Below are 27476 nucleotides of genomic sequence, written 5' to 3'. Positions count from 1 at the left end.
AACATCAGAATTGGGCTGCCTGTGTAAATGCTACAATAGCTGTGTCTGGGAAACCAGCCCTTAGAGTTATAAACTCCTTATTGGGTTAGTACTTCAAACCAGAGGACTCTTTCATGGCAAGAGATGTGACAATAACACAAAACGTTCAACTTATTTTACTCAAATGTATTTAAACCATATAGACCAGCGGTATTCAACTCTTATCCTACGAGCCTGCTGGTTTTCTGTTCTACCTGATACTTAATTGCACCTACCTGGTGTTCAGGGTATAAATCATTCCCTGAATAGAGGGGAACAATGGGGGAAAAAATGCAGTGAAACTGGTTTCTTGGTCCAGAGTTGAGTTTGAGGGATATAGACAATCCACGCAGTACACTACTTTTAACCAGAGCACGATGGTCCCTGGTCAACAGTAGTGGTCCCTGGTCAACAGTAGTGGTCCCTGGTCAACAGTAGTGGACAATAAAAAGGGGAATAACACTGCTTTCAAGACAACTGGGAACACGGGGGGGAACGAGGTCAAACCACGACGTCAGTGATCTTCAGGTCAGAAAGTTACGAGTTCTAGAAAGATGCCAGAGTTTCTGATTTGGAATTCTGAGTTGGATGACCGTTTCAAAACTATTTTTTCCCCCCAGTGGGAGCAGTTTTTTCCCCTTCTTCGAGTTCCCAGGTGTCTTGAACGAACTGATGTCGGAAGTCGAATATTTCCGAGTTCCCAGTGGTTTTGAACTCAGAGGGTGACTTCCGGAGCGTGGCGAGGGGGATCAATAAACCCATCAACTTCCGCACACACTTCTGACTTGAATGATGCAATTCAAAATAAAACAAGCATGAGATTCAAAATTAAACAAATTCCCCCTGTGTCCTTTTACAAGATAAGTTACATTTTTAATTTGGGAGGTAATTCCATTTGTTACATGTGTCAAGCTTTGAAAATTAGACAAACAAATGCACATTGTAGATAATTAGGCACGCCGTTTCATTCTTTTGTATGAAATTGCGCAAACTCCAAATACAGGCTTGGTCAAAGTGGCTATCACAGAGTGTCGAATTAGCTCCTTAAAACCCTCGATAATTATTTAATCCCTCAGCTTTGGGACAGTCGTGCATATGGAGGTGCAAGTGAAAGCTCAAAATGTAGGGCTGAGGGAAGAGTGATTTGGGACTAAGACGAGAGGAATGGGTTGAGTGTATTCTGTAGTGTCATCCCGCGTGAGCTGAGATGGGGTGGCTCAGGCCTCTGAAGTATGACTGTTCTCTCTCAGTCATCAGCTCAAAGTGCAGCGGCTGCTGGCAGAAGTTACACTCTGCCGAAGAATGGGGCTTCAGAGGAAGACCGGACTCCTTCCACGTCTGAACCAGCTTCTCTGTAGAGGGGAAATATTGTTGTTTAAAAGGGGGTCTCCAACAGGACTACTAGTAGCTTGCAGCCCATCGATGAGTACTTTGTCAAATAAGTCTAATAATAATAATTATTTACATTTTAAAACAATATTATTATTATTATTATTTTTTACATGTGTTCCATCGCAAACTGTCAAACATAAAAGTTACCAGCTATTATCCAATCAATCAAAGCCACATTGACCTTATTCCACCAACACTATTGTCTTAAAACCTCTTAAGGGCCGCATTCTTGTTACTTACAACCTCATGCTAATCACATTAGCGCACACATTACCTCAACCATCCCACAGGGGGGACACTGATTTAATGTCTAGATCACTCCGTATGTAGCCAGTTAGCCATGTCTATATATCACTCTGTATGTAGCCAGTTAGCCATGTCTATATATCACTCTGTATGTAGCCAGTTAGCCATGTCTATATATCACTCTGTATGTAGCCAGTTAGCCATGTCTATATATCACTCTGTATGTAGCCAGTTAGCCATGTCTATATATCACTCTGTATGTAGCCAGTTAGCCATGTCTATATATCACTCTGTATGTAGCCAGTTAGCCATGTCTATATATCACTCCGTATGTAGCCAGTTAGCCATGTCTATATATATATCACTCTGTATGTAGCCAGTTAGCCATGTCTATATATATATATCACTCTGTATGTAGCCAGTTAGCCATGTCTATATATCACTCTGTATGTAGCCAGTTAGCCATGTCTATATATCACTCTGTATGTAGCCAGTTAGCCATGTCTATATATCACTCTGTATGTAGCCAGTTAGCCATGTCTATATATCACTCCGTATGTAGCCAGTTAGCCATGTCTATATATCACTCTGTATGTAGCCAGTTAGCCATGTCTATATATCACTCTGTATGTAGCCAGTTAGCCATGTCTATATATCACTCTGTATGTAGCCAGTTAGCCATGTCTATATATCACTCTGTATGTAGCCAGTTAGCCATGTCTATATATCACTCCGTATGTAGCCAGTTAGCCATGTCTATATATCACTCCGTATGTAGCGGGTTAGCCACTGCAGAGTAGGCTTACCTGACAGAAATATATCATCATTATCTGTATCAGTTGTGTGGCCAAGGCATTTGCTTCGGCAGTAGGCCTAAAACAACATTCCCCTCTTGCTTAATAAGAGCAATTGCACTCAAATCTAAATATGTCCTTTTTTTTAGGCTCAAAATTGGTCTTCTGATGTGATTTTAGAGTCGACATGGACTCAAACAATGAAAATGTTCTAGGAAGAACCGTAATATTGAGTGTAAAAAAACTAAAAGAAATCTAAAAAAAAAACGTTTTTATTTTTAATTTAAAAGAATTCTGAAAAATACAAAAGATTATGGGCCGCCTTAAGAGTTGTTTATTACCCACTATATTACCAGGTATATTGACCAAAAATACATCTCTTGTACATCATTGACCCAGGGAAGAGTTGCAGGGTAGAGGAGAAGAACGTGCCGATTTGAAAGCTAGAAAAAATAAATACATAAAAAAACAAGCTCTCATGCTAGAAAAATGTTGAAGATCCCCAAGTATTAGAATATCTAAATCTCGACATTCATTTGCGTGAGTGACATAGTGCCTGTCTCTAGAAGTCATTCTGGGTCGTGTTCAGTAGAGCAAAACTGTTACAAACAGAAACGCTTTGGCGGGAAAATAAAAACAAGGGTTTGGGTACAGCCGTTACCTTTAGTTTAAGGTCTTCTGCCATTTTGTGTTTAGTACTGAACACAACCCATGTTTAAAACACACACACACACACACACCAATATAAAACCTTCACCGCAGTCATTTCCTGTTTACTTGCTTGACCAAACACGGCTCTCTTACCGACGAAGTGAGTCATCATCTGGGGGGTGTGGTGCGGCGTGGGGGCGATGCGTAGAAGCTCCTCCCCCCGGGCCACCGTGGGATAGTTGATGGCCTGGACGTAGATGTTGTAACGGCTCATCATGACGTCACAGACCTCCGTGTTCTTCTCCGCGTCAGACACCTGTAGACAACGTCCAAAATAGTAATCAATCAATCGATGGAAGAATCATCAGGAGAATGTCAATCAATACTAATAAAAACGATGTGTCAATTAGTCAATATTAAATATGTCAAATCAATAACGTTGAGCCTAAATCAATATTATGCCGATCCCATATTAACAATTAAAAATAAAATACTGTCTACAGTTACACCATGACGTCTCTAAGGTGTCAAGTTGACAGACATGACCCAGGAGTTGTATCTGGTTAGGGATAACTCAGGACCCCGAGTGAGGCTATGATAAATCATGTTACGCGTGCGGATTCCTAACGCCCATGTGACCACATTTAAATACCACCCAGAATGCACAATGGGTTGATTTTGCTGTGTGTTGCGGTGTGTATAGGGGAGGGACTATGCAAATGAGATTCAGATGTGTTGTTTGGTCCTTCTATTAGCTGTAGACTGAGACTCTGCTGTGACGGTGTGTTGCGGTGTGTATAGGGGAGGGACTATGCAAATGACCGTGTAGACGTCACAAACGCATGTTTTGGTTCACGCCAAATTTGGTCAAAAATCCAAAAAACGAGAGATGGTTGTTTTATGAACGCCTGGGAATATCTGACCATGGAAAGGTTTCTGGTTGGTCTCTGGGAAACATAAAACAGTTAGGAAGGGAGACTTTTAAAAACAGGATTGAGTGAAGTAGCAGCAAATGAGAAACTGAATGAGAATGGATGGCCTCACAAGTTTCCAGACAAAATTTCAGATTCACATTGGACAATAAAAGTTGTAGTGATTCTCACCCTGACTGGGATGATGTGAGAGGGACAGTGGACGACGGGCAGTCCGGAGTCCATGAGCATCTGTCTCAGCAGCTTGACGTTGCGCTGGTGTTTCCTCCGGAGGGCGCGGCCCTCCTCCCCTTTAAGGGTCTGGATGGACTCGCGGGCGCCCGCCAGCAGCATGGGGGGCAGAGACGTTGTGAATATGAAGCCTGCAGCGTAACTACGCACCGTGTCCACCAGGGCGGCGGTACTGGCGATGTAGCCTCCAACACAGCCAAACGCCTTGCCTGGAAGGACAAAGACAACATTAAACGCGCCGTTATATTAAATAAAACAGGTCGACTGAGGCTCCTCCTCTAGAGCAGGGAAATTAACATTTAGCCGACAGTTACACCATGGGGCGGCAGGGTAGCCTAGTGGTTAGGGTAGCCTAGTGGTTAGGGTAGCCTAGTGGTTAGGGTAGCCTAGTGGTTAGGGTAGCCTAGTGGTTAGGGTAGCCTAGTGGTTAGGGCATTGGACTAGTAACCAGAAGGTTGCAAGTTCAAATCCCCGAGCTGACAAGGTACAAATCTGTCGTTCTGCCCCTGAACGGGCAGTTAACCCACTGTTCCTAGGCAGTCATTGAAAATAAGAATTTGTTCTTAACTGACTTACCTAGTAAAATTAAATTAAATATATTTCTGGTTCACAAGAAATACGAGCATCCCTGGTTGTTGGAGATTAAAATAGGACTCTTTCTTTCTACTTCTAGACCTCTTGGTATTCAACAGGTCTTGTTGTTGTGAAGCAGTGTGTGGTTTTATTCTGGTCATCTTGACATGCTTCTATTCTATCAAGACAAAGGAACTGAACAGATGATTGGCCTGCTGTAGTGTGTGTGTGCGTGCTGATTGGTCTCCCAGCTCGCCCAGGGCTGTGGTCTCCTAGCAACAGGAAACTAGATTCTAGTTCCTGTTTCTCCAGTGTCTCATTAGGTGACAATCTGAAACTCCAGTATTTGAGACCAGAAATCTTGTTCGCTTCAGGGATTCAGACAACAAAAGACTGAAGAAACTCGACTACAGAAGTCAGGAAAACTAACTTGGGAGGGTTTAGAAAAGCTTTAAAACATTGTGCTGTTTGGGGAGGGGGGTAAAATGCTGTTAACTAGTAGTCATTGGGGGAGGGGAGGGGGTAAAATGCTGTTAACAAGTAGTCATTGGGGGAGGGGAGGGGGTAAAATGCTGTTAACTAGTAGTCATTGGGGGAGGGGAGGGGGTAAAATGCTGTTAACTAGTAGTCATTGGGGGAGGGGGTAAAATGCTGTTAACTAGTAGTCATTGGGGGGGGGCTAAAATGCTGTTAACAAGTAGTCATTGGGGGAGGGGAGGGGGTAAAATGCTGTTAACTAGTAGTCATTGGGGGAGGGGAGGGGGTAAAATGCTGTTAACTAATAGTCATTGGGGGAGGGGAGGGGAGGGGGTAAAATGCTGTTAACTAATAGTCATTGGGGGAGGGGAGGGGGTAAAATGCTGTTAACTAGTAGTCATTGGGGGAGGGGAGGGGGTAAAATGCTGTTAACTAGTAGTCATTGGGGGAGGGGAGGGGGTAAAATGCTGTTAACTAGTAGTCATTGGGGGAGGGGAGGGGGTAAAATGCTGTTAACAAGTAGTCATTGGGGGAGGGGAGGGGGTAAAATGCTGTTAACTAGTAGTCATTGGGGGAGGGGAGGGGGTAAAATGCTGTTAACTAGTAGTCATTGGGGGAGGGGAGGGGGTAAAATGCTGTTAACAAGTAGTCATTGGGGGAGGGGAGGGGGTAAAATGCTGTTAACTAGTAGTCATTGGGGGAGGGGAGGGGGTAAAATGCTGTTAACTAGTAGTCATTGGGGGAGGGGAGTAAAATGCTGTTAACTAGTAGTCATTGGGGGAGGGGAGGGGGTAAAATGCTGTTAACAAGTAGTCATTGGGGGAGGGGAGGGGGTAAAATGCTGTTAACTAATAGTCATTGGGGGGGGGAGGGGGTAAAATGCTGTTAACTAGTAGTCATTGGGGGAGGGGAGGGGGTAAAATGCTGTTAACAAGTAGTCATTGGGGGAGGGAGGGGGTAAAATGCTGTTAACTAGTAGTCATTGGGGGAGGGGAGGGGGTAAAATGCTGTTAACTAATAGTCATTGGGGGAGGGGAGGGGAGGGGGTAAAATGCTGTTAACTAGTAGTCATTGGGGGAGGGAGGGGGTAAAATGCTGTTAACTAGTAGTCATTGGGGGAGGGGAGGGGGTAAAATGCTGTTAACTAGTAGCCATTGGGGGAGGGGAGGGGGTAAAATGCTGTTAACAAGTAGTCATTGGGGGAGGGGAGGGGTAAAATGCTGTTAACTAGTAGTCATTGGGGGAGGGGAGGGGGTAAAATGCTGTTAACTAGTAGTCATTGGGGGAGGGGAGGGGGTAAAATGCTGTTAACAAGTAGTCATTGGGGGAGGGGAGGGGGTAAAATGCTGTTAACTAGTAGTCATTGGGGGAGGGGAGGGGGTAAAATGCTGTTAACTAGTAGTCATTGGGGGAGGGGAGTAAAATGCTGTTAACTAGTAGTCATTGGGGGAGGGGAGGGGGTAAAATGCTGTTAACAAGTAGTCATTGGGGGAGGGGAGGGGGTAAAATGCTGTTAACTAGTAGTCATTGGGGGAGTGGAGGGGGTAAAATGCTGTTAACTAGTAGTCATTGGGGGAGGGGAGGGGGTAAAATGCTGTTAACTAGTAGTCATTGGGGGAGGGGAGGGGGTAAAATGCTGTTAACTAGTAGTCATTGGGGGGGGGAGGGGGTAAAATGCTGTTAACAAGTAGTCATTGGGGGAGTGGAAGGGGGTAAAATGCTGTTAACTAGTAGTCATTGGGGGAGGGGAGGGGGTAAAATGCTGTTAACTAGTAGTCATTGGGGGAGGGGGGATAAAATGCTGTTAACAAGTAGTCATTGGGGGAGGGGGGTAAAATGCTGTTAACTAGTAGTCATTGGGAACATTTTGAACAGTGTTTAGATTTAATACTGACCCAGTGTTCCAGAGATGATGTCCATCTTGTGCATGATGCCGTCTCGCTCCCCGATACCTCCTCCCCTGGCGCCATACAGCCCCACCGCATGCACCTCGTCAACAAACGTGATGGCTCCCAACTCATGGGCCACATCACACAACTCATCCAGAGGACACACCGCTCCTTTAAGAGAAAAATAAATAATGAATGAGGCATTTTAAAGGCAGGGTTACAGTGGCAGGGTTAACCCTGACTAGAGGGTTAAAGGCAGGGCTACACACCGCTCCTTTAAGACAAAAATAAATAATGAATGAGGCATTTTAAAGGCAGGGTTAACCCTGCCTAGAGGGTTAAAGGCAGGGCTACACACCGCTCCTTTAAGAGAAAAATAAATAATGAATGAGGCATTTTAAAGGCAGGGTTACAGTGGCAGGGTTAACCCTGCCTAGAGGGTTAAAGGCAGGGCTACACACCGCTCCTTTAAGAGAAAAATAAATAATGAATGAGGCATTTTAAAGGCAGGGTTACAGTGGCAGGGTTAACCCTGCCTAGAGGGTTAAAGGCAGGGCTACACACCGCTCCTTTAAGAGAAAAATAAATAATGAATGAGGCATTTTAAAGGCAGGGTTACAGTGGCAGGGTTAACCCTGCCTAGAGGGTTAAAGGCAGGGCTACACACCGCTCCTTTAAGAGAAAAATAAATAATGAATGAGGCATTTTAAAGGTAGGGTTACAGTGGGACACACCGCACCTTTAAGAGAAAAATAAAATAAATAATTAAATGAGGCATTTTAAAAAGGTAGAGTTATACCATACAAACAAACAACAAAATGGTTAATATCATATAACTAATTTAGCAGGAGGGTTTTTACACGGAACGATACCCAGTATCCCAATATTTTTTCCATGTCAAAATCTTCTAACACGAAGCAGACCAAACTGTTTGGTCCTTTAAGAACCTGCTGTAGCTTGGAAAATAAATCAACGTGACTCCTGATGACAACATAATGACGTTTGTTTCCAACATTACGGCTGTTTTCCTAAAGAAGTTCAAATCAGCTTGGCGTTTTGTTTCCTTGCCACGATACTAATGAGTACGGTGGTACTGACATTGTCCCGGCCCTAATTTACACATTTCTTCAACAGGAACCAACAGCAAATATCATATAACCAGTGTAGGACATTTTAATAAGAGGGTTATATCCTGCTATTTAGGCTTCACTGAATCACCTATCATATTCAGATTAGAACTATTCAGGCTTCACTGAGTCACCTCCACAAATTCAGATTAGAACTATTCAGGCAAATCAGACCTGTAAACGTTCTATTCAAATCACAGCACTGACGTCAACAGGATATTTTAGTTACACATCGCAGGTCACGTTAAGGCACTTCACATAGGGAATAGGGTGCCATATGGGACCCAGCTCCACTCACCATCCATGGAGTGGACCGTCTCGAAGGCTACGATCTTTGGAGTGGACGGGTCTGACTTCTGTAGCAGCTCTCTCAAGTGGTTGGGGTCATTGTGACGAAATACGAACTTCTTGGCTCCGCTGTTCCTGATGCCCTGGATCATTGAGGCATGATTCCCTGCATCAGAATATATTTCACAGCCTAGAGAGAGAGAGAGAGAGAGAGAGAGAGAGGGGGGGAATAAAACACCTGTTTAGTACCATTTCACGTTCGTCATTTAGCAGACGCAGTAATCCAAAGCGATTTACAGTTAGTGCATTCAACTAAAATACTTTTTTTTTTAAATAATTGTTTTAAACATTGCAGTAAAGCCCTCCTCAAAGCAGCCCTCCTCAAAGCAGCCCTCCTCAAAGCAGCCCTCCTCAAAGCAGCCCTCCTCAAAGCAGCCCTCCTCAAAGCAGCCCTCCTCAAAGCAGCCCTCCTCAAAGCAGCCCTCCTCAAAGCAGCCCTCCTCAAAGCAGCCCTCCTCAAAGCAGCCCTCCTCAAAGCAGCCCTCCTCAAAGCAGCCCTCCTCAAAGCAGCCCTCCTCAAAGCAGCCCTCCTCAAAGCAGCCCTCCTCAAAGCAGCCCTCCTCAAAGCAGCCCTCCTCAAAGCAGCCCTCCTCAAAGCAGCCCTCCTCAAAGCCATGGCACAGATTAATTTATTTTCCATCTTTTGTTTATTCAGGAGATCATCTTGACAATCTCTCGTGTGAGATTGGGAAGGATAATAAAAGCCTGTTTAGGATCCTGATAACCCAGATTAATATGCAGTATGATATAATTACTAACCCTATTTTACCGAGGTGACTTAGCCGACAGACATTTCAGCTCCATGATCCACAGAGACACAACATGGAGCACGAAGTACAACAGCTTGAATCCACAACTACCTGGCCTAGAGGAGACCGCTCGACTTGTCTAGAGGAGACCGCTCGACTTGTCTAGAGGAGACCGCTCGACTTGTCTAGAGGAGACCGCTCGACTTGTCTAGAGGAGACCGCTCGACTTGTCTAGAGGAGACCGCTCGACTTGTCTAGAGGAGACCGCTCGACTTGTCTAGAGGAGACCGCTCGACTTGTCTAGAGGAGACCGCTCGACTTGTCTAGAGGAGACCGCTCGACTTGTCTAGAGGAGACCGCTCGACTTGTCTAGAGGAGACCGCTCGACTTGTCTAGAGGAGACCGCTCGACTGGCCTAGAGGAGACCGCTCGACTGGCCTAGAGGAGACCGCTCGACTGGCCTAGAGGAGACCGCTCGACTGGCCTAGAGGAGACCGCTCGACTGGCCTAGAGGAGACCGCTCGACTGGCCTAGAGGAGACCGCTCGACTGGCCTAGAGGAGACCGCTCGACTTGTCTAGAGGAGACCGCTCGACTTGTCTAGAGGAGACCGCTCGACTTGTCTAGAGGAGACCGCTCGACTTGTCTAGAGGAGACCGCTCGACTTGTCTAGAGGAGACCGCTCGACTTGTCTAGAGGAGACCGCTCGACTTGTCTAGAGGAGACCGCTCGACTTGTCTAGAGGAGACCGCTCGACTTGTCTAGAGGAGACCGCTCGACTTGTCTAGAGGAGACCGCTCGACTGGCCTAGAGGAGACCGCTCGACTGGCCTAGAGGAGACCGCTCGACTTGTCTAGAGGAGACCGCTCGACTTGTCTAGAGGAGACCGCTCGACTTGTCTAGAGGAGACCGCTCGACTTGTCTAGAGGAGACCGCTCGACTGGCCTAGAGGAGACCGCTCGACTGGCCTAGAGGAGACCGCTCGACTTGTCTAGAGGAGACCGCTCGACTGGCCTAGAGGAGACCGCTCGACTGGCCTAGAGGAGACCGCTCGACTGGCCTAGAGGAGACCGCTCGACTGGCCTAGAGGAGACCGCTCGACTGGCCTAGAGGAGACCGCTCGACTGGCCTAGAGGAGACCGCTCGACTGGCCTAGAGGAGACCGCTCGACTTGTCTAGAGGAGACCGCTCGACTTGTCTAGAGGAGACCGCTCGACTGGCCTAGAGGAGACCGCTCGACTGGCCTAGAGGAGACCGCTCGACTGGCCTAGAGGAGACCGCTCGACTGGCCTAGAGGAGACCGCTCGACTGGCCTAGAGGAGACCGCTCGACTTGTCTAGAGGAGACCGCTCGACTTGTCTAGAGGAGACCGCTCGACTGGCCTAGTGGAGACCGCTCGACTGGCCTAGAGGAGACCGCTCGACTGGCCTAGAGGAGACCGCTCGACTGGCCTAGAGGAGACCGCTCGACTGGCCTAGAGGAGACCGCTCGACTGGCCTAGAGGAGACCGCTCGACTTGTCTAGAGGAGACCGCTCGACTTGTCTAGAGGAGACCGCTCGACTGGCCTAGAGGAGACCGCTCGACTGGCCTAGAGGAGACCGCTCGACTGGCCTAGAGGAGACCGCTCGACTGGCCTAGAGGAGACCGCTCGACTGGCCTAGAGGAGACCGCTCGACTGGCCTAGAGGAGACCGCTCGACTGGCCTAGAGGAGACCGCTCGACTGGCCTAGTGGAGACCGCTCGATTGGCCTAGAGGAGACCGCTCAACTGGCCTAGAGGAGACCGCTTAACTGGCCCCTGGCCCAGAGGGGACCGCTCAACCGCCCCAGGGGGGACCGCTCAACCGCCCCAGGGGGGACCGCTCAACCGCCCCAGGGGGGACCGCTCAACCGCCCCAGGGGGGACCGCTCAACCGCCCCAGGGGGGACCGCTCAACCGCCCCAGGGGGGACCGCTCAACCGCCCCAGAGGGGACCGCTCAACCGCCCCAGAGGGGACCGCTCAACCGCCCCAGAGGGGACCGCTCAACCGGCCCAGAGGGGACCGCTCAACCGGCCCAGAGGGGACCGCTCAACCGCCCCAGAGGGGACCGCTCAACCGCCCCAGAGGGGACCGCTCAACCGGCCCAGAGGGGACCGCTCAACCGGCCCAGAGGGGACCGCTCAACCGGCCCAGAGGGGACCGCTCAACCGGCCCAGAGGGGACCGCTCAACCGGCCCAGAGGGGACCGCTCAACCGGCCCAGAGGGGACCGCCAGACAGGCCAATGTCTGTTAGTTCAGGTGAGGGGATTACCTGGTCGTAGAGGCAGGCCAATGTCTGTTAGTTCAGGTCAGGTGAGGGGATTACCTGGTCGTAGAGGCAGGCCAATGTCTGTTAGTTCAGGTCAGGTGAGGAGATTACCTGGTCCTAGAGGCAGGCCAATGTCTGTTAGTTCAGGTCAGGTGAGGGGATTACCTGGTCGTAGAGGCAGGCCAATGTCTGTTAGTTCAGGTCAGGTGAGGGGATTACCTGGTCGTAGAGGCAGGCCAATGTCTGTTAGTTCAGGTCAGGTGAGAGGATTACCTGGTCGTAGAGGCAGGCCAATGTCTGTTAGTTCAGGTCAGGTGAGGGGATTACCTGGTCCTAGAGGCAGGCCAATGTCTGTTAGTTCAGGTGAGGGGATTACCTGGTCCTAGAGGCAGGCCAATGTCTGTTAGTTCAGGTCAGGTGAGGAGATTACCTGGTCGTAGAGGCAGGCCAATGTCTGTTAGTTCAGGTGAGGGGATTACCTGGTCGTAGAGGCAGGCCAATGTCTGTTAGTTCAGGTGAGGGGATTACCTGGTCCTAGAGGCAGGCCAATGTCTGTTAGTTCAGGTCAGGTGAGGGGATTACCTGGTCCTAGAGGCAGGCCAATGTCTGTTAGTTCAGGTGAGGGGATTACCTGGTCCTAGAGGCAGGCCAATGTCTGTTAGTTCAGGTCAGGTGAGAGGATTACCTGGTCGTAGAGGCAGGCCAATGTCTGTTAGTTCAGGTGAGGGGATTACCTGGTCCTAGAGGCAGGCCAATGTCTGTTAGTTCAGGTCAGGTGAGGAGATTACCTGGTCGTAGAGGCAGGCCAATGTCTGTTAGTTCAGGTCAGGTGAGGGGATTACCTGGTCCTAGAGGCAGGCCAATGTCTGTTAGTTCAGGTCAGGTGAGAGGATTACCTGGTCGTAGAGGCAGGCCAATGTCTGTTAGTTCAGGTGAGGGGATTACCTGGTCCTAGAGGCAGGCCAATGTCTGTTAGTTCAGGTCAGGTGAGAGGATTACCTGGTCGTAGAGGCAGGCCAATGTCTGTTAGTTCAGGTCAGGTGAGGGGATTACCTGGTCGTAGAGGCAGGCCAATGTCTGTTAGTTCAGGTCAGGTGAGAGGATTACCTGGTCGTAGAGGCAGGCCAATGTCTGTTAGTTCAGGTCAGGTGAGGAGATTACCTGGTCGTAGAGGCAGGCCAATGTCTGTTAGTTCAGGTCAGGTGAGGGGATTACCTGGTCGTAGAGGCAGGCCAATGTCTGTTAGTTCAGGTCAGGTGAGGGGATTACCTGGTCGTAGAGGCAGGCCAATGTCTGTTAGTTCAGGTCAGGTGAGGGGATTACCTGGTCGTAGAGGCAGGCCAATGTCTGTTAGTTCAGGTCAGGTGAGGGGATTACCTGGTCGTAGAGGCAGGCCAATGTCTGTTAGTTCAGGTCAGGTGAGGAGATTACCTGGTCGTAGAGGCAGGCCAATGTCTGTTAGTTCAGGTCAGGTGAGGAGATTACCTGGTCGTAGAGGCAGGCCAATGTCTGTTAGTTCAGGTGATTATTATTTAGCTGGCCCTGTAAGTACATTGAGTTAGTTCAGTACAGATAAGGTGATATGCTTACCTGGTATCATCTTGGCCAGGGTGAACAGGGTGGAGTCATTGGCTACAAAGCAGGAAGTGAAGAGTAGCGCAGCGTCCTTCCTGTGGAGGTCTGCTAGTTCCTGTTCCAGTTCCACGTGGAACTTACTGGTCCCAGAGATGTTCCTGGTTCCTCCAGCCCCACTGCCATGCTTACGCAACGTCTCCCTGGAAACAACAGTCAACAACAACGGTGAAACAAAATCCACGGGAAACCATGACAACGCAACGTCTCCCTGGAAACAACAGTCAACAACAAGGGTAAAACAAAATCCACTGGAAACCATGACAACGCAACGTCTCCCTGGAAACAACAGTCAACAACAAGGGTAAAACAAAATCCACTGGAAACCATGACAACGCAACGTCTCCCTGGAAACAACAGTCAACAACAAGGGTAAAACAAAATCCACTGGAAACCATGACAACGCAACGTCTCCCTGGAAACAACAGTCAACAACAACGGTAAAACAAAATCCTCGGGAAACCATGACAACGCAACGTCTCCCTGGAAACAACAGTCAACAACAACGGTAAAACAAAATCCACGGGAAACCATGACAACCCAACGGCTCTCTGTCAAGAACACCAGACAAACAGAAAACAATAGTGAACTGGCCAATTAACCAGGTAGACACCTTCCCTGGTTTGTTAACAGCTCTGTGTGGGCATCTAGGCCAATGGATAGGTAATTGGTTCTTCATGAAACTACCAGTTTAGTCCCGTCTCCTCAGGGAGAAATATAGCCCATTGATCTATCCATGGTTGTGTTCAGTAGGTAACAAGAACAAATGTTTTTGAAAGAGTTAAAACTGTGGAGGTACTCGTATCTGTGTGGGGGAAAAAAATGCTAATTCTCAGTTTCAATGGGAAATCAAAACAGCCCCTTTATATAGCCATACTGAGCAACACCCGTCTGTCTTCATTTATCGATCCGTCCAACTACCAAACTCAAAACATCACCACTGTTCACCTCATTTATCGATCTGTCCAACTACCAAACTCAAAACATCACCACTGTTCACCTCATTTATCGATCCGTCCAACTACCAAACTCATCGCCAGTTGTCCGGCTACTTACGTGATGGAGTTGACGACCCGCGGGTGTCTGCTCATGCCCAGGTAGTCATTGGAGCACCACACAGACACGTCTCTCCTGTCGCTAAGGGAATCGGTGTAGTCGTCACCCATGGGGAAGTCCGTGGCTCGCCGGTTTACCGTCTTAAAGACACGGTATGTGTGGTCACTCTTCTTCTCCTCAATCTTCCTCTCAAAGAACTCATCGTAGCGGAAGTTAGAGACTGTAGGGAGGAGACAAAAAAAAAGGAAGCAAACATGATTAGAGACGGTAAAGATCACATTGAGGTGTCGCCGTTTTAATAAAAGACAAGAGAGAACATGCTTAACGCTATCCTCTTTCAGGACACTTTGAACAGGTGCAGTCTTTCGGTTTTATTCTGTTTCATAGTAGTGTGTGTGTGTGTGTGTGTAATAGGAGAAATATACACCCTGGGTTTTATTGATAACAGAGCTAGGAGATAGTTCGTGTGTGTGTGTGTGTGTGTGTGTGTGTGTGTGTGTGTGTGTGTGTGTGTGTGTGTGTGTGTGTGTGTGTGTGTGTGTGTGTGTGTGTGTGTGTGTGTGTGTGTGTGTGTGTGTGTGTGTGTGTGTGTGTGTGTGTGTGTGTGTGTGTGTGTGTGTGTGACTACTGCTCTTTCCAGGACAGACTGACCAGGTGAATACAGGTTAAAGATATGATCCCTTAGTGATGTCACTTGTTTAATCCACTTCAAAATCAGTGTAGATGAAGGGGCGGAGACATGTTAAAGAAGGATTTTTTAAAGCATTGAGACCTCATAGCTACGTTTTTACTCTGACATGCACTGTCAACTGTGGGACCTTTATATAGACAGGTGTGTGCCTTTCCAAATCATGTCCAATCAATTGAATTGACCACAGGTGGATTCCAATCAAGTTGAAGAAACATCTCAAGGATGATCAATGGAAACAGGATGCACCTGAGCTCAATTGAGTCACCTCAAAAGGGTCTACATACCTTATTTGCATAAGGTATGTTTATATAATACATTTGCACAACAACAACAAAAATGTATCTAGAAAAACGGTTTTGGCTTTGTCATTATGGGGTATTGTGATGTCATTATGGGGTATTGTGATGTCATTATGGGGTATTGTGATGTCATTATGGGGTATTGTGATGTCATTATGGGGTATTGTGATGTCATTATGGGGTATTGTGATGTCATTTGGGGTTTATTGTGTTTAGATCGATGAGAAACAATAATTGAATCCATTATAGAATAATGCACTGTGTGGACAGTAAGATGTGACTAAAGGCTATTGACGATTTGAGAAAGTGGCAAAAAAGGCTTGTGCTCTGATCCTTGCCTCAGGCTGCACAGATGTTCTCATCATGTGATCATACAGTATTTTCACCCATCTGTTACAGGCTTTGATTTTTCCATTTATATTGAGGTTGGATGTTAACGCGATTAGTGTCAACTCGTTAGTCACCTCGTTAGTCAGTATGTGTTACTCCTGTGCTGGTTGGTCACCTCGTTAGTCAGTATGTGTTACTCCTGTGCTGGTTAGTCACCTCGTTAGTCAGTATGTGTTACTCCTGTGCTGGTTGGTCACCTCGTTAGTCACTATGTGTTACTCCTGTGCTGGTTGGTCACCTCGTTAGTCAGTATGTGTTACTCCTGTGCTGGTTAGTCACCTCGTTAGTCAGTATGTGTTACTCCTGTGCTGGTTGGTCACCTCGTTAGTCAGTATGTGTTACTCCTGTGCTGGATGGTAACCTCGTTAGTCAGTATGTGTTACTCCTGTGCTGGATGGTCACCTCGTTAGTCACTATGTGTTACTCCTGTGCTGGTTGGTCACCTCGTTAGTCGGTATGTGTTACTCCTGTGCTGGTTGGTCACCTCGTTAGTCACTATGTGTTACTCCTGTGCTGGTTGGTCACCTCGTTAGTCGGTATGTGTTACTCATGTGCTGGTTGGTCACCTCGTTAGTCAGTATGTGTTACTCCTTTGCTGGTTGGTCACCTCGTTAGTCACTATGTGTTACTCATGTGCTGGTTGGTCACCTCGTTAGTCAGTATGTGTTACTCCTTTGCTGGTTGGTCACCTCGTTAGTCAGTATGTGTTACTCCTGTGCTGGTTGGTCACCTCGTTAGTCACTATGTGTTACTCATGTGCTGGTTGGTCACCTCGTTAGTCAGTATGTGTTACTCCTTTGCTGGTTGGTCACCTCGTTAGTCGGTATGTGTTACTCCTGTGCTGGTTGGTCACCTCGTTAGTTGGTATGTGTTACTCATGTGCTGGTTGGTCACCTCGTTAGTCAATATGTGTTACTCATGTGCTGGATGGTCATCTCGTTAGTCGGTATGTGTTACTCATGTGCTGGTTGGTCACCTCGTTAGTCAATATGTGTTACTCATGTGCTGGTTGGTCACCTCGTTAGTCAATATGTGTTACTCATGTGCTGGATGGTCATCTCGTTAGTCGGTATGTGTTACTCATGTGCTGGTTGGTCACCTCATTAGTCGGTATGTTACTCATGTGCTGGTTGGTCACCTCATTACTCTGTATGTGTTACTCCTGTGCTGGTTGGTCACCTCGTTAGTCAGTATACGTTACTGACTAATGAGATGTGAAGGGTTAACTCCTTTAGTAGTCTCTCCCTAGTTGATTTCTAGAAAAACATTCCTTTAACTGATCTTTCCTGTTTTCATTTTGCTCCATTTTTTGGTTTGCTTCCTGTCTAAGTTTGGTGTGGGTTTCTTTTGTTTGCGTCTTAGTGGGTCTCATGATGTGTGTCTTTTAGGTCCCAGTTGTTGCTAGTCAACTTCCAGTGGAATCCCCCATGAGTGTCTTTCAGAACCCCTCCTAAAACCCCACCTGTTTAGTTCTGGTTGTTGTCAGTGACTCTTGTTAGTTCCCTCTTCTATTTGAGCAACTGTTCTCGCTGGGGAACATAATATTTTCACAGATCAATTAATTATTGTCTTAATATGGAAAGTGTTCCCCGTTCCTGCAGCTACCCAGTACTCTGTGTACCCTGGGTTCTCCAACCCCGTTCCTGCAGCTACCCAGTACTCTGTGTACCCTGGGTTCTCCAACCCCGTTCCTGCAGCTACCCAGTACTCTGTGTACCCTGGGTTCTCCAACCCCGTTCCTGCAGCTACCCAGTACTCTGTGTACCCTGGGTTCTCCAACCCCGTTCCTGCAGCTACCCAGTACTCTGTGTACCCTGGGTTCTCCAACCCCGTTCCTGCAGCTACCCAGTACTCTGTGTACCCTGGGTTCTTCAACCCCGTTCCTGCAGCTACCCAGTACTCTGTATACCCTGGGTTCTCCAACCCTGTTCCTGCAGCTACCCAGTACTCTGTATACCATGGGCTCTCCAACCCCATTCCTGCAGCTACCCAGTGCTTAATTTGTGAAACCAATTGAAGTGTTTTGGGAACATGTTTTCCCAACGAAACATATTTTTTATTAAAAACTGTTGTCAGGCCCTCTTTCTGTGTGCTGGAGGAAGTATTGAAGGACAGAGGAAGAGGAGGAGATGGAAATGTACAGTGGCGTTATATTCTGTGGTTAAATGGAATACGTCGGCCGTAATTATATAAAATAGCTAGGTTTCATTTTAGTATAGACATCAAATCATAAAATATAAAAATATAAATTCTGCTATGTGTAATATGCGGCCGAAGTATATATTGTATATAAAAAGGCACAATGGAGCCCCAGAGGGGGGACAATAGAGCCCCAGAGGGGGGACAATAGAGCCCCAGAGGGGGGACAATAGAGCCCCAGAGGGGGGACAATAGAGCCCCAGAGGGGGGACAATAGAGCCCCAGAGTACCAGGCCATTAGGAACTGATGATCATGAGTGAGTTGGGTAATAGGAACATGTCCAGAGAGCATAGGAGGAGATAACCGTGGGTCATCGGTTACAATAGGCGACAGCCCTTATATGAGGTGTTCCTAATGTTTTATCAACTGACTGTATACTCTATTCTACCTTGTATGTTCACGGCCTCACAATGACAACATTTTTTCATTTAAATAGAACTCATTCATTTAAAATGAGTCTCTACGACAAGGACAATAAAGTTTGGTTTGAATAGTCTGGTCATGTGACTCACAGCTGGGCATGTTCTCCTGCAGTAAATGGGACACCCTGGCTGGACGTTGATTCAGCAGCTTCTTCATCAGATCGGTTCGGGTAAGACCTCCAGACTTTGAGGAGGAACTACTGGCCAGAGCCTGGGCTGGGGTCACATCTGAGGAGACAGAGATGTATAGGGCTGGGGTCACATCTGGGGAAGACAGAGAGGTATAGGGCTGGGGTCACATCTGGGGAAGACAGAGAGGTATAGGGCTGGGGTCACATCTGGGGAAGACAGAGAGGTATAGGGCTGGGGTCACATCTGGGGAAGACAGAGAGGTATAGGGCTGGGGTCACATCTGAGGAGACAGAGGTATAGGGCTGTGGTCACATCTGAGGAGACAGAGAGGTATAGGGCTGGGGTCACATCTGAGGAAGACAGAGAGGTATAGGGCTGGGGTCACATCTGGGGAAGACAGAGAGGTATAGGGCTGGGGTCACATCTGGGGAGACAGAGAGGTATAGGGCTGGGGTCACATCTGGGGAGACAGAGGTATAGGGCTGGGGTCACATCTGGGGAGACAGAGAGGTATAGGGCTGGGGTCACATCTGGGGAGACAGAGAGGTATAGGGCTGGGGTCACATCTGGGGAAGACAGAGAGGTATAGGGCTGGGGTCACATCTGGGGAAGACAGAGAGGTATAGGGCTGGGGTCACATCTGAGGAGACAGAGGTATAGGGCTGGGGTCACATCTGAGGAGACAGAGAGGTATAGGGCTGGGGTCACATCTGAGGAGACAGAGAGGTATAGGGCTGGGGTCATATCGGAGGAGACAGAGAGGTACAGGGCCACAGATCCCTTCTCCAAAACGTATTTAAAATCTGTTAGTAATGTTAATTTTAAAAAAATCATGTTTACATCTGTCCGCGGACCCTCTGAAGTACCGACCTCTACAACAAAGGAACAAAGCTCCAGGTAGTTTAACCCCTCGTTTACCTTTCTGAACGGTGCGGACCTCCTGCACGTCCTCCTGCAGCTGGAGGCTGGCCTGGCGCACCACACCGCTGTTCTGGCCCATCTCAGCCGCCAGGAAGGGGCACTTGGAGGCCACCGAGGCCTGGCCAGAGGGGGGCTTGGGAAGGGGGTGGCTCTGAGGCAGCTTGGTGGTGGTGCCACCATCAGCTACTAAAGCACAGAAGATACTAGGGTTAGAAGACTAAGAGCGACACACAGATAAAGACCTTTTAAAAACGTACACAATACTACGAGTGGTTTTTCCTAGTGATGTGAGCAGGTTGGGAAAACACAGCCAAAGAGATTTTTTCCAACGGAGGAAACCTTGGGGTCATAATTCATATGTTAACGTAACAACACATCATGATGTTACAGTTTATGACCAGATCCCTTCTCGGGCTGAAGTCACCGTGTCACAAGATCACCTACCCTTCTCGGCTGATGTCTGAGCTGAAGTCACCGTGTCATCCGCTTTCTGGAAGCTAGCCGGTGAGGAACAGAGGGAGCGGGTCAGAGGCTTGGAAGCGAGGTCCATCATCACAGGACATTTCTGGGCATAGACCACCAGGGATTTCCGGGCCTGCTGGAAGAAGGCCTGGGGAACACGGGACAGGAACGGGCAGCGACGAATTATAGTCTCCATCCTTCTAACGATTGTCCAAGCCTGAGGGAAAAGAGATAAGATCTCCTGTAAACCAGACATTTTATGGGTGTGTTTCCTAACCTTGTGTTTTGTCATTGATTCAAGTCTTGTCCATTTAAAACAATTTCCCCCAAGTTGTAATCAATAAAGCTATACTCTGAGTGAGAAGTTGAACATTAATGTGGTATGAATAGCTAGGCATTCACATTTCTTATCTGAAGCAGGTAAGGTCATAGGGCCCAGCTATGTCAAAACAGTACAGTCTGTGGGATAGGAATATGCCCGTGACATAGTGAAACTAATGAAGGTCATAGGGCCCAGCTATGTCAAAACAGTACAGTCTGTGGGATAGGAATATGCCCGTGACATAGTGAAACTAATGAAGGTCATAGGGCCCAGCTATGTCAAAACAGTACAGTCTGTGAGATAGGAATATGCCCGTGACATAGTGAAACTAATGAAGGTCATAGGGCCTAGCTATGTCAAAACAGTACAGTCTGTGGGATAGGAATATGCCCGTGACATAGTGAAACTAATGAAGGTCATAGGGCCCAGCTATGTCAAAACAGTGCAGTCTGTGGGATAGGAATATGCCCGTGACATAGTGAAACTAATGAAGGTCATAGGGCCTAGCTATGTCAAAACAGTGCAGTCTGTGAGATAGGAATATGCCCGTGACATAGTGAAACTAATGAAGGTCATAGGGCCTAGCTATGTCAAAACAGTACAGTCTGTGGGATAGGAATATGCCCGTGACATAGTGAAACTAATGAAGGTCATAGGGCCCAGCTATGTCAAAACAGTACAGTCTGTGGGATAGGAATATGCCCGTGACATAGTGAAACTAATGAAGGTCATAGGGCCTAGCTATGTCAAAACAGTGCAGTCTGTGGGATAGGAATATGCCCGTGACATAGTGAAACTAATGAAGGTCATAGGGCCTAGCTATGTCAAAACAGTACAGTCTGTGGGATAGGAATATGCCCGTGACATAGTGAAACTAATGAAGGTCATAGGGCCTAGCTATGTCAAAACAGTGCAGTCTGTGGGATAGGAATATGCCCGTGACATAGTGAAACTAATGAAGGTCATAGGGCCCAGCTATGTCAAAACAGTACAGTCTGTGAGATAGGAATATGCCCGTGACATAGTGAAACTAATGAAGGTCATAGGGCCCAGCTATGTCAAAACAGTACAGTCTGTGGGATAGGAATATGCCCGTGACATAGTGAAACTAATGAAGGTCATAGGGCCTAGCTATGTCAAAACAGTACAGTCTGTGGGATAGGAATATGCCCGTGACATAGTGAAACTAATGAAGGTCATAGGGCCTAGCTATGTCAAAACAGTACAGTCTGTGAGATAGGAATATGCCCGTGACATAGTGAAACTAATGAAGGTCATAGGGCCTAGCTATGTCAAAACAGTACAGTCTGTGGGATAGGAATATGCCCGTGACATAGTGAAACTAATGAAGGTCATAGGGCCTAGCTATGTCAAAACAGTACAGTCTGTGGGATAGGAATATGCCCGTGACATAGTGAAACTAATGAAGGTCATAGAGCCTAGCTATGTCAAAACAGTACAGTCTGTGGGATAGGAATATGCCCGTGACATAGTGAAACTAATGAAGGTCATAGGGCCTAGCTATGTCAAAACAGTGCAGTCTGTGGGATAGGAATATGCCCGTGACATAGTGAAACTAATGAAGGTCATAGGGCCTAGCTATGTCAAAACAGTGCAGTCTGTGGGATAGGAATATGCCCGTGACATAGTGAAACTAATGAAGGTCATAGGGCCTAGCTATGTCAAAACAGTGCAGTCTGTGGGATAGGAATATGCCCGTGACATAGTGAAACTAATGAAGGTCATAGGGCCTAGCCATGTCAAAACAGTACAGTCTGTGGGATAGGAATATGCCCGTGACATAGTGAAACTAATGAAGGTCATAGGGCCTAGCCATGTCAAAACAGTGCAGTCTGTGGGATAGGAATAAGCCCGTGACATAGTGAAACTAATGAAGGTCATAGGGCCTAGCTATGTCAAAACAGTGCAGTCTGTGGGATAGGAATAAGCCCGTGACATAGTGAAACTAATGAAACACAATAACATGCTGCTCTTTACATGATAAATACAATGCTTCTCACAACAATGAGAAATTCACAACGATTGATCAGTACATACATTATTCTTCCAGAGAGATAGAGATAGAGATAGATAGAGATAGATAGAGAGAGATAGAGAGAGATAGAGAGAGATAGAGAGAGATAGAGAGAGATAGAGAGAGATAGAGAGAGATAGAGAGAGATAGAGAGAGATAGAGAGAGATAGAGAGAGATAGAGAGAGATAGAGAGAGATAGAGAGAGATAGAGAGAGATAGAGAGAGATAGAGAGAGATAGAGAGAGATAGAGAGAGATAGAGAGAGATAGAGAGAGATAGAGAGAGATAGAGAGAGATAGAGAGAGATAGAGAGAGATAGAGAGAAGAATAAGGTCCTAGACGCTTGCTTTTTGAGGTTTTACAATTTTGCAACTTCCTACCAGAACACTGGAAAGCGTCAACAAGAAAACTGAGTCTTATTCCTGGAATGAGGAAGGCTGTCGAGGAAAACTTAGCCTCCATTCAGTAGCCAGGCACATAGCAGGAAAATAAATAAATAAGAAAATCACAGAGCTGCCAACTCATTGGCCGTGAGACACGCATTTCACCCTCCTCCTCGCGGCACACCTCTCGTATCTCACGCATTAGAAAGTACTGCTTCTAATAGCCCATTGTATAGTCAACGAGTTTACATTTTTTCAACTGAGCTACTCTATCCATCGAAAGGTCTTGCCACAGCACTGTGAACCGCAGCACATTGAAGCATATGACTGGTCTAGTTATGTAAAGGATCAAGAGGATTGGATGCGCGTTTTAAGAGAAATCGCCCCTCAAGATTAGAGTTGATCTGATTAAAAACTGTAAAAAGAGCAGCATGTTAGCGCTAGTTTTATGTACAATGTGGTCAACGAAATGAAGTTGCTGTTACTCCCCTCCCTATTTAAGAGTATTTTGACAGCATGTACTAAATTTGATTCAATCCACACTTGTGTTAGTCCTCTCGTTTGGTGATTTGGGATTTCGGCTGTGACAACGAAAAGGTGACCGGCCTACAGTATGTTTTAGCAGGGAAGTTTGGTAAGGTGACCCGATTTGGAACTGAAAATAATTAAATTTTGTCAAACAGATTGTGAACCCAGAAGTGTACGTTTGATTCTAGGGGGGGGGGCAACAACAACGAAAATAAATATAGAATAGTTTGGGTAGAGTTACGTCCTATATTCTTCAGGATATTTTATTACCCCCTTTATGTAGTCTGATCACTGGAACAATTCTCTACAATGGGCTAAAATACAGGGTGATTAACTGTGCTTGACAGCAAGCACAATACTGCTATTCCCCACAATTACTTTAGTATTCCACGTATTCCCAATTCTGACAAGAGTATTCACATACCAGAGATCGGACATGCCTACGTGCATCTTTGAAAATGAATGATGAGGCTATGCATTTATTGATTTACATATTGTTTTTGCAGCCGTTCATTGAACAGTTTAGAATATGTCTTACAAATAAGCATTGGCATTTGAAATGCTCCAGGAGTCAAATATAACAATTGGACATTTTAGTATTGTTTACATGCTAGGCAGAGAGGGTATGGGGACAACACATACTATCTATGTATAGTAAGACCATGTCAAAGCTCTTCGGCTAGTAGACCTAAACCACCTGGATATTGATATATTATAGCTAGTAGACCCAAACCACCTGGATATTGATATATTATAGCTAGTAGACCCAAACCACCTGGATATTGATATATTATAGCTAGTAGACCCAAACCACCTGGATATTGATATATTATAGCCAAACCACCTGGATATTGATCTATTATAGCTAGTAGAGCTAAACCACCTGGATATTGATATATTATAGCTAGTAGACCCAAACCACCTGGATATTGATATATTATAGCCAAATCACCTGGATATTGATCTATTATAGCTAGTAGACCCAAACCACCTGGATATTGATATATTATAGCCAAACCACCTGGATATTGATCTATTATAGCTAGTAGAGCTAAACCACCTGGATATTGATATATTATAGCTAGTAGACCTAAACCACCTGGATATTGATATATTATAGCTAGTAGACCCAAACCACCTGGATATTGATATATTATAGCTAGTAGACCCAAACCACCTGGATATTGATATATTATAGCTAGTAGACCCAAACCACCTGGATATTGATATATTATAGCTAGTAGACCCAAACCACCTGGATATTGATATATTATAGCCAAACCACCTGGATATTGATCTATTATAGCTAGTAGAGCTAAACCACCTGGATATTGATATATTATAGCTAAACCACCTGGATATTGATCTATTATAGCTAGTAGAGCTAAACCACCTGGATATTGATCTATTATAGCTAGTAGACCCAAACCACCTGGATATTGATCTATTATAGCTAGTAGACCCAAACCACCTGGATATTGATATATTATAGCTAGTAGACCTAAACCACCTGGATATTGATATATTATAGCTAGTAGACCTAAACCACCTGGATATTGATATATTATAGCTAGTAGACCTAAACCACCTGGATATTGAAATGCATTACATTTTTCTTGAAGGTTGGTCGATCTTGACAAATTAAAATTGTTATAACAAGAAAATGTTTCAAACACCCGTCACCTGGGAAACATAGCTCTGGGGCGACCAACACGCAGGATGCTATTCCATCCACATTTTAAAGAAATAGTTAAACCCAAAATGACCAAATTATAACATGTTTGTGTCCTTGACTTGAAAGCAGTCTATGTATAAGCAGACTGCAATCTATGATTAGGTTACACAGGAAATGTTTTTTAATTTGATTATTAGCATTTCCTGTGCAGAGCCTTTGCTTATAACTTTCCACTTGAGAACAAGGATCAATCCCTGCTTCCAACCGTTTCTAACATTTTCCAGTCTCCCTCTCTCATTTCATTAGTCTCTGAATAAAAAAAGTGTCAAACCAACAAACACATTTTTTAAAATAAAATATTTGCATACTTTTCATACTCCAAATTAACAAAATAACAAAAGTCGTCAAATTTTGAGTGTTCATTTAATGTTTCAAAGCATCCCGAATACACTTAATTGTCCACCCTGGACATAGGCCTAAACCTTGTCAAAATACATAGAATTGCAGGTATATTGTCTTAATTAAAAACAGTAAAATCGTCTAGGGCCGTAGGACCCCCAGTCTAGGGATTGTGCCAAAGGGCAATGAAATTCATATAGCAAATCTCACTCCAAGCTTTCTTCAAATGTTGGCAGTCCTGATACAAGTATTTTACAAACTAGCCTACATTCTCGTGTAATCTGAGGAGACAAATCATGCAAACCGCATATCCCGTAAATCGTGCGTCAATAATTCAACACCCCCAGTCATAAATTTGTTGTGTTTTTTAAAATCAATAATATGTATCCACTCCGTAAGGAAACTAAGTTTCATAGCTATACCGAAGGGTTTTAATAACTACTTACATTTCAATGTCATCGTTACCCAATGAATAACACTAGCTAAATCTTCATTTAGTCAAGCGGCGAGAATGTGCCCCGGTTAGACGCACTAACACGCCGGGCTACAGTAGCTGGTTGACCGAGGAACTAAGAATGAAAGGAGCCTAATCTCATTTGCTTACCTCGATATGCTTCGGATCACCTTCTCACAACTAAGCTTTAAAAAAAAAAGCTAGATTGTCTTGGAAAGATCTCAGCGGCTGTTTTATTGTAAATATAACACTCTTAATAGTTCATATAGCTACAGTTCCAAAACTACGTCTCGTTATCCTGCACTGAGGACGAACGAAAGGACAAGGATAGACAACCGGGTTTATAAGAACGAATACTAAACGCCAAATCTCGCGAGAGGATAAGTGTGTACGTAACAGCCCTCCAGAAAGTCATTGCCCCAGAAAATGTTCCATTATGTCAAAAAGCAACGTGTGACTCATATCCTCAGTCATTTATTTGTATTTTTTTATTTAACTAGGCAAGTCAGTTGAAATATACAATTAGTCTACGCTGTAGTTAAAACATTTACATGTGAAATATTTTTGGGGGAACAGGTAAAAACCATTTTGACGAATGTCACACGCAACAAGTTAGTTTTACACCCATGTGTTCGAGTCACATGCGTCAAATACAACGGGTGTAGACTCAACCGTGAAATGCTTTGGTATACGAGCCCTTCACGACGATGCAGCGTTAAAAACATTTTTTTTACAAATAATTGTTTGTGTAATTGTTGACTTTAAAAAAATGTATTTTACCTTTAATTATAGAGGCAAGTCAGTTAACAACAAATTCTTATTTTCAATGACGGCCTGGGAACAGTGGGGTAACTGCCTGTTCAGGGGCAGAACGACAGATTTGTACCTTGTCAACTCTGGGGTTTGAACTTGCAACCTTCCGTTTACTAGTCCAACGCTCTAACCACTAGGCTACCTGCCACCTCTACACTCTAACCACTAGGCTACCCTGCCACCTCTACACTCTAACCACTAGGCTACCCTGCCGCCTCCACTCTAACCACTAGGCTACCCTGCCACCTCTACACTCTAACCACTAGGCTACCTGCCTCCTCTACACTCTAACCACTAGGCTACCTGCCACCTCTACACTCTAACCACTAGGCTACCCTGCCACCTCTACACTCTAACCACTAGGCTACCCTGCCGCCTCCACTCTAACCACTAGGCTACCCTGCCACCTCTACACTCTAACCACTAGGCTACCCTGCCACCTCTACACTCTAACCACTAGGCTACCCTGCCACCTCTACACTCTAACCACTAGGCTACCCTGCCACCTCTACACTCTAACCACTAGGCTACCTGCCTCCTCTACACTCTAACCACTAGGATACCCTGCCGCCCCGACTTGAGAAAAAATTGTTAAAGAGAATGGTCATATGTTGTATTTGTAGTACAATAATATTCTATTCCCTTCACTACACAGTTTGTGCTGAACCAAAGGATGGGGTATGATTTGTTGTGATTAGTGCTCCCTCTAGTGTTACTTCTGCAATAAAAGCAACACAGCAACGCCGAATGAAGTGTCCTTATTTGCGCTTGACCAAAAACACATTTAGGAGAATGATATTCTGGATCATCTTCCGGTATCACTCAACACACTTTTTTTTTGGCACATATTCTCTGTGAATGGTAGTTTGCAGAGAACATGTGTTGAGGTTTCAGCATGTTTAAGTGCCCATGAAACAAGTACCGACCTGAGAGAGAGCTTCACC

General features: G+C 45.9%; 1 protein-coding gene across 4 annotated transcripts; it reads right to left on the bottom strand.

Moving 5' to 3' along the window:
* Positions 1-866: 866 nt before the first annotated feature.
* Positions 867-26045, bottom strand: LOC124024977 (5-aminolevulinate synthase, nonspecific, mitochondrial-like). 4 transcript variants are annotated; one of them, XM_046338689.1, is made up of 11 exons: positions 25870-26045; positions 19905-20139; positions 19458-19646; positions 18498-18671; positions 14406-14625; positions 13308-13492; positions 8629-8808; positions 7210-7374; positions 4205-4473; positions 3255-3417; positions 867-1370 (listed from the first exon to the last, which is right to left on the bottom strand). In XM_046338689.1, the coding sequence occupies exons 2-11, from the start codon at positions 20116-20118 to the stop codon at positions 1207-1209; spliced, it is 1923 nt and encodes a 640-aa protein (XP_046194645.1). In that variant the 5' UTR covers positions 20119-20139; positions 25870-26045; the 3' UTR covers positions 867-1206. The 4 variants fall into 4 exon arrangements, with proteins under 4 accessions (XP_046194645.1, XP_046194650.1, XP_046194657.1 ...); XM_046338694.1 differs by having other exon boundaries at positions 19458-19643; XM_046338701.1 differs by having other exon boundaries at positions 18498-18635; positions 19458-19643.
* Between the last annotated feature and the right edge of the window lie 1431 nt (positions 26046-27476).

Source organism: Oncorhynchus gorbuscha, linkage group LG03 (genome assembly GCF_021184085.1).
Source record: "Oncorhynchus gorbuscha isolate QuinsamMale2020 ecotype Even-year linkage group LG03, OgorEven_v1.0, whole genome shotgun sequence".
In the NCBI taxonomy this organism is placed as follows: domain Eukaryota; kingdom Metazoa; phylum Chordata; class Actinopteri; order Salmoniformes; family Salmonidae; genus Oncorhynchus; species Oncorhynchus gorbuscha.
The sequence above is the reverse complement of the archived record's forward strand: the minus strand, read 5'-3'. Positions and strand labels throughout refer to the sequence as shown.

What these genes read in the sequence shown, in the direction of transcription:
- LOC124024977 (XM_046338689.1), bottom strand. Translation starts at nt 20,118, where the DNA reads ATGGAGACTATAATTCGTCGCTGCCCGTTCCTGTCCCGTGTTCCCCAG. An exon ending in CGGGTCGTCAACTCCATCAC is followed by an intron (nt 13,493 to 14,405) that starts GTAAGTAGCCGG and finishes TGTTGTTTCCAG; the next exon opens with GGAGACGTTGCGTAAGCATG. An exon ending in CATCATCTCTGGAACACTGG is followed by an intron (nt 4,474 to 7,209) that starts GTCAGTATTAAA and finishes TTGTCCTTCCAG; the next exon opens with GCAAGGCGTTTGGCTGTGTT.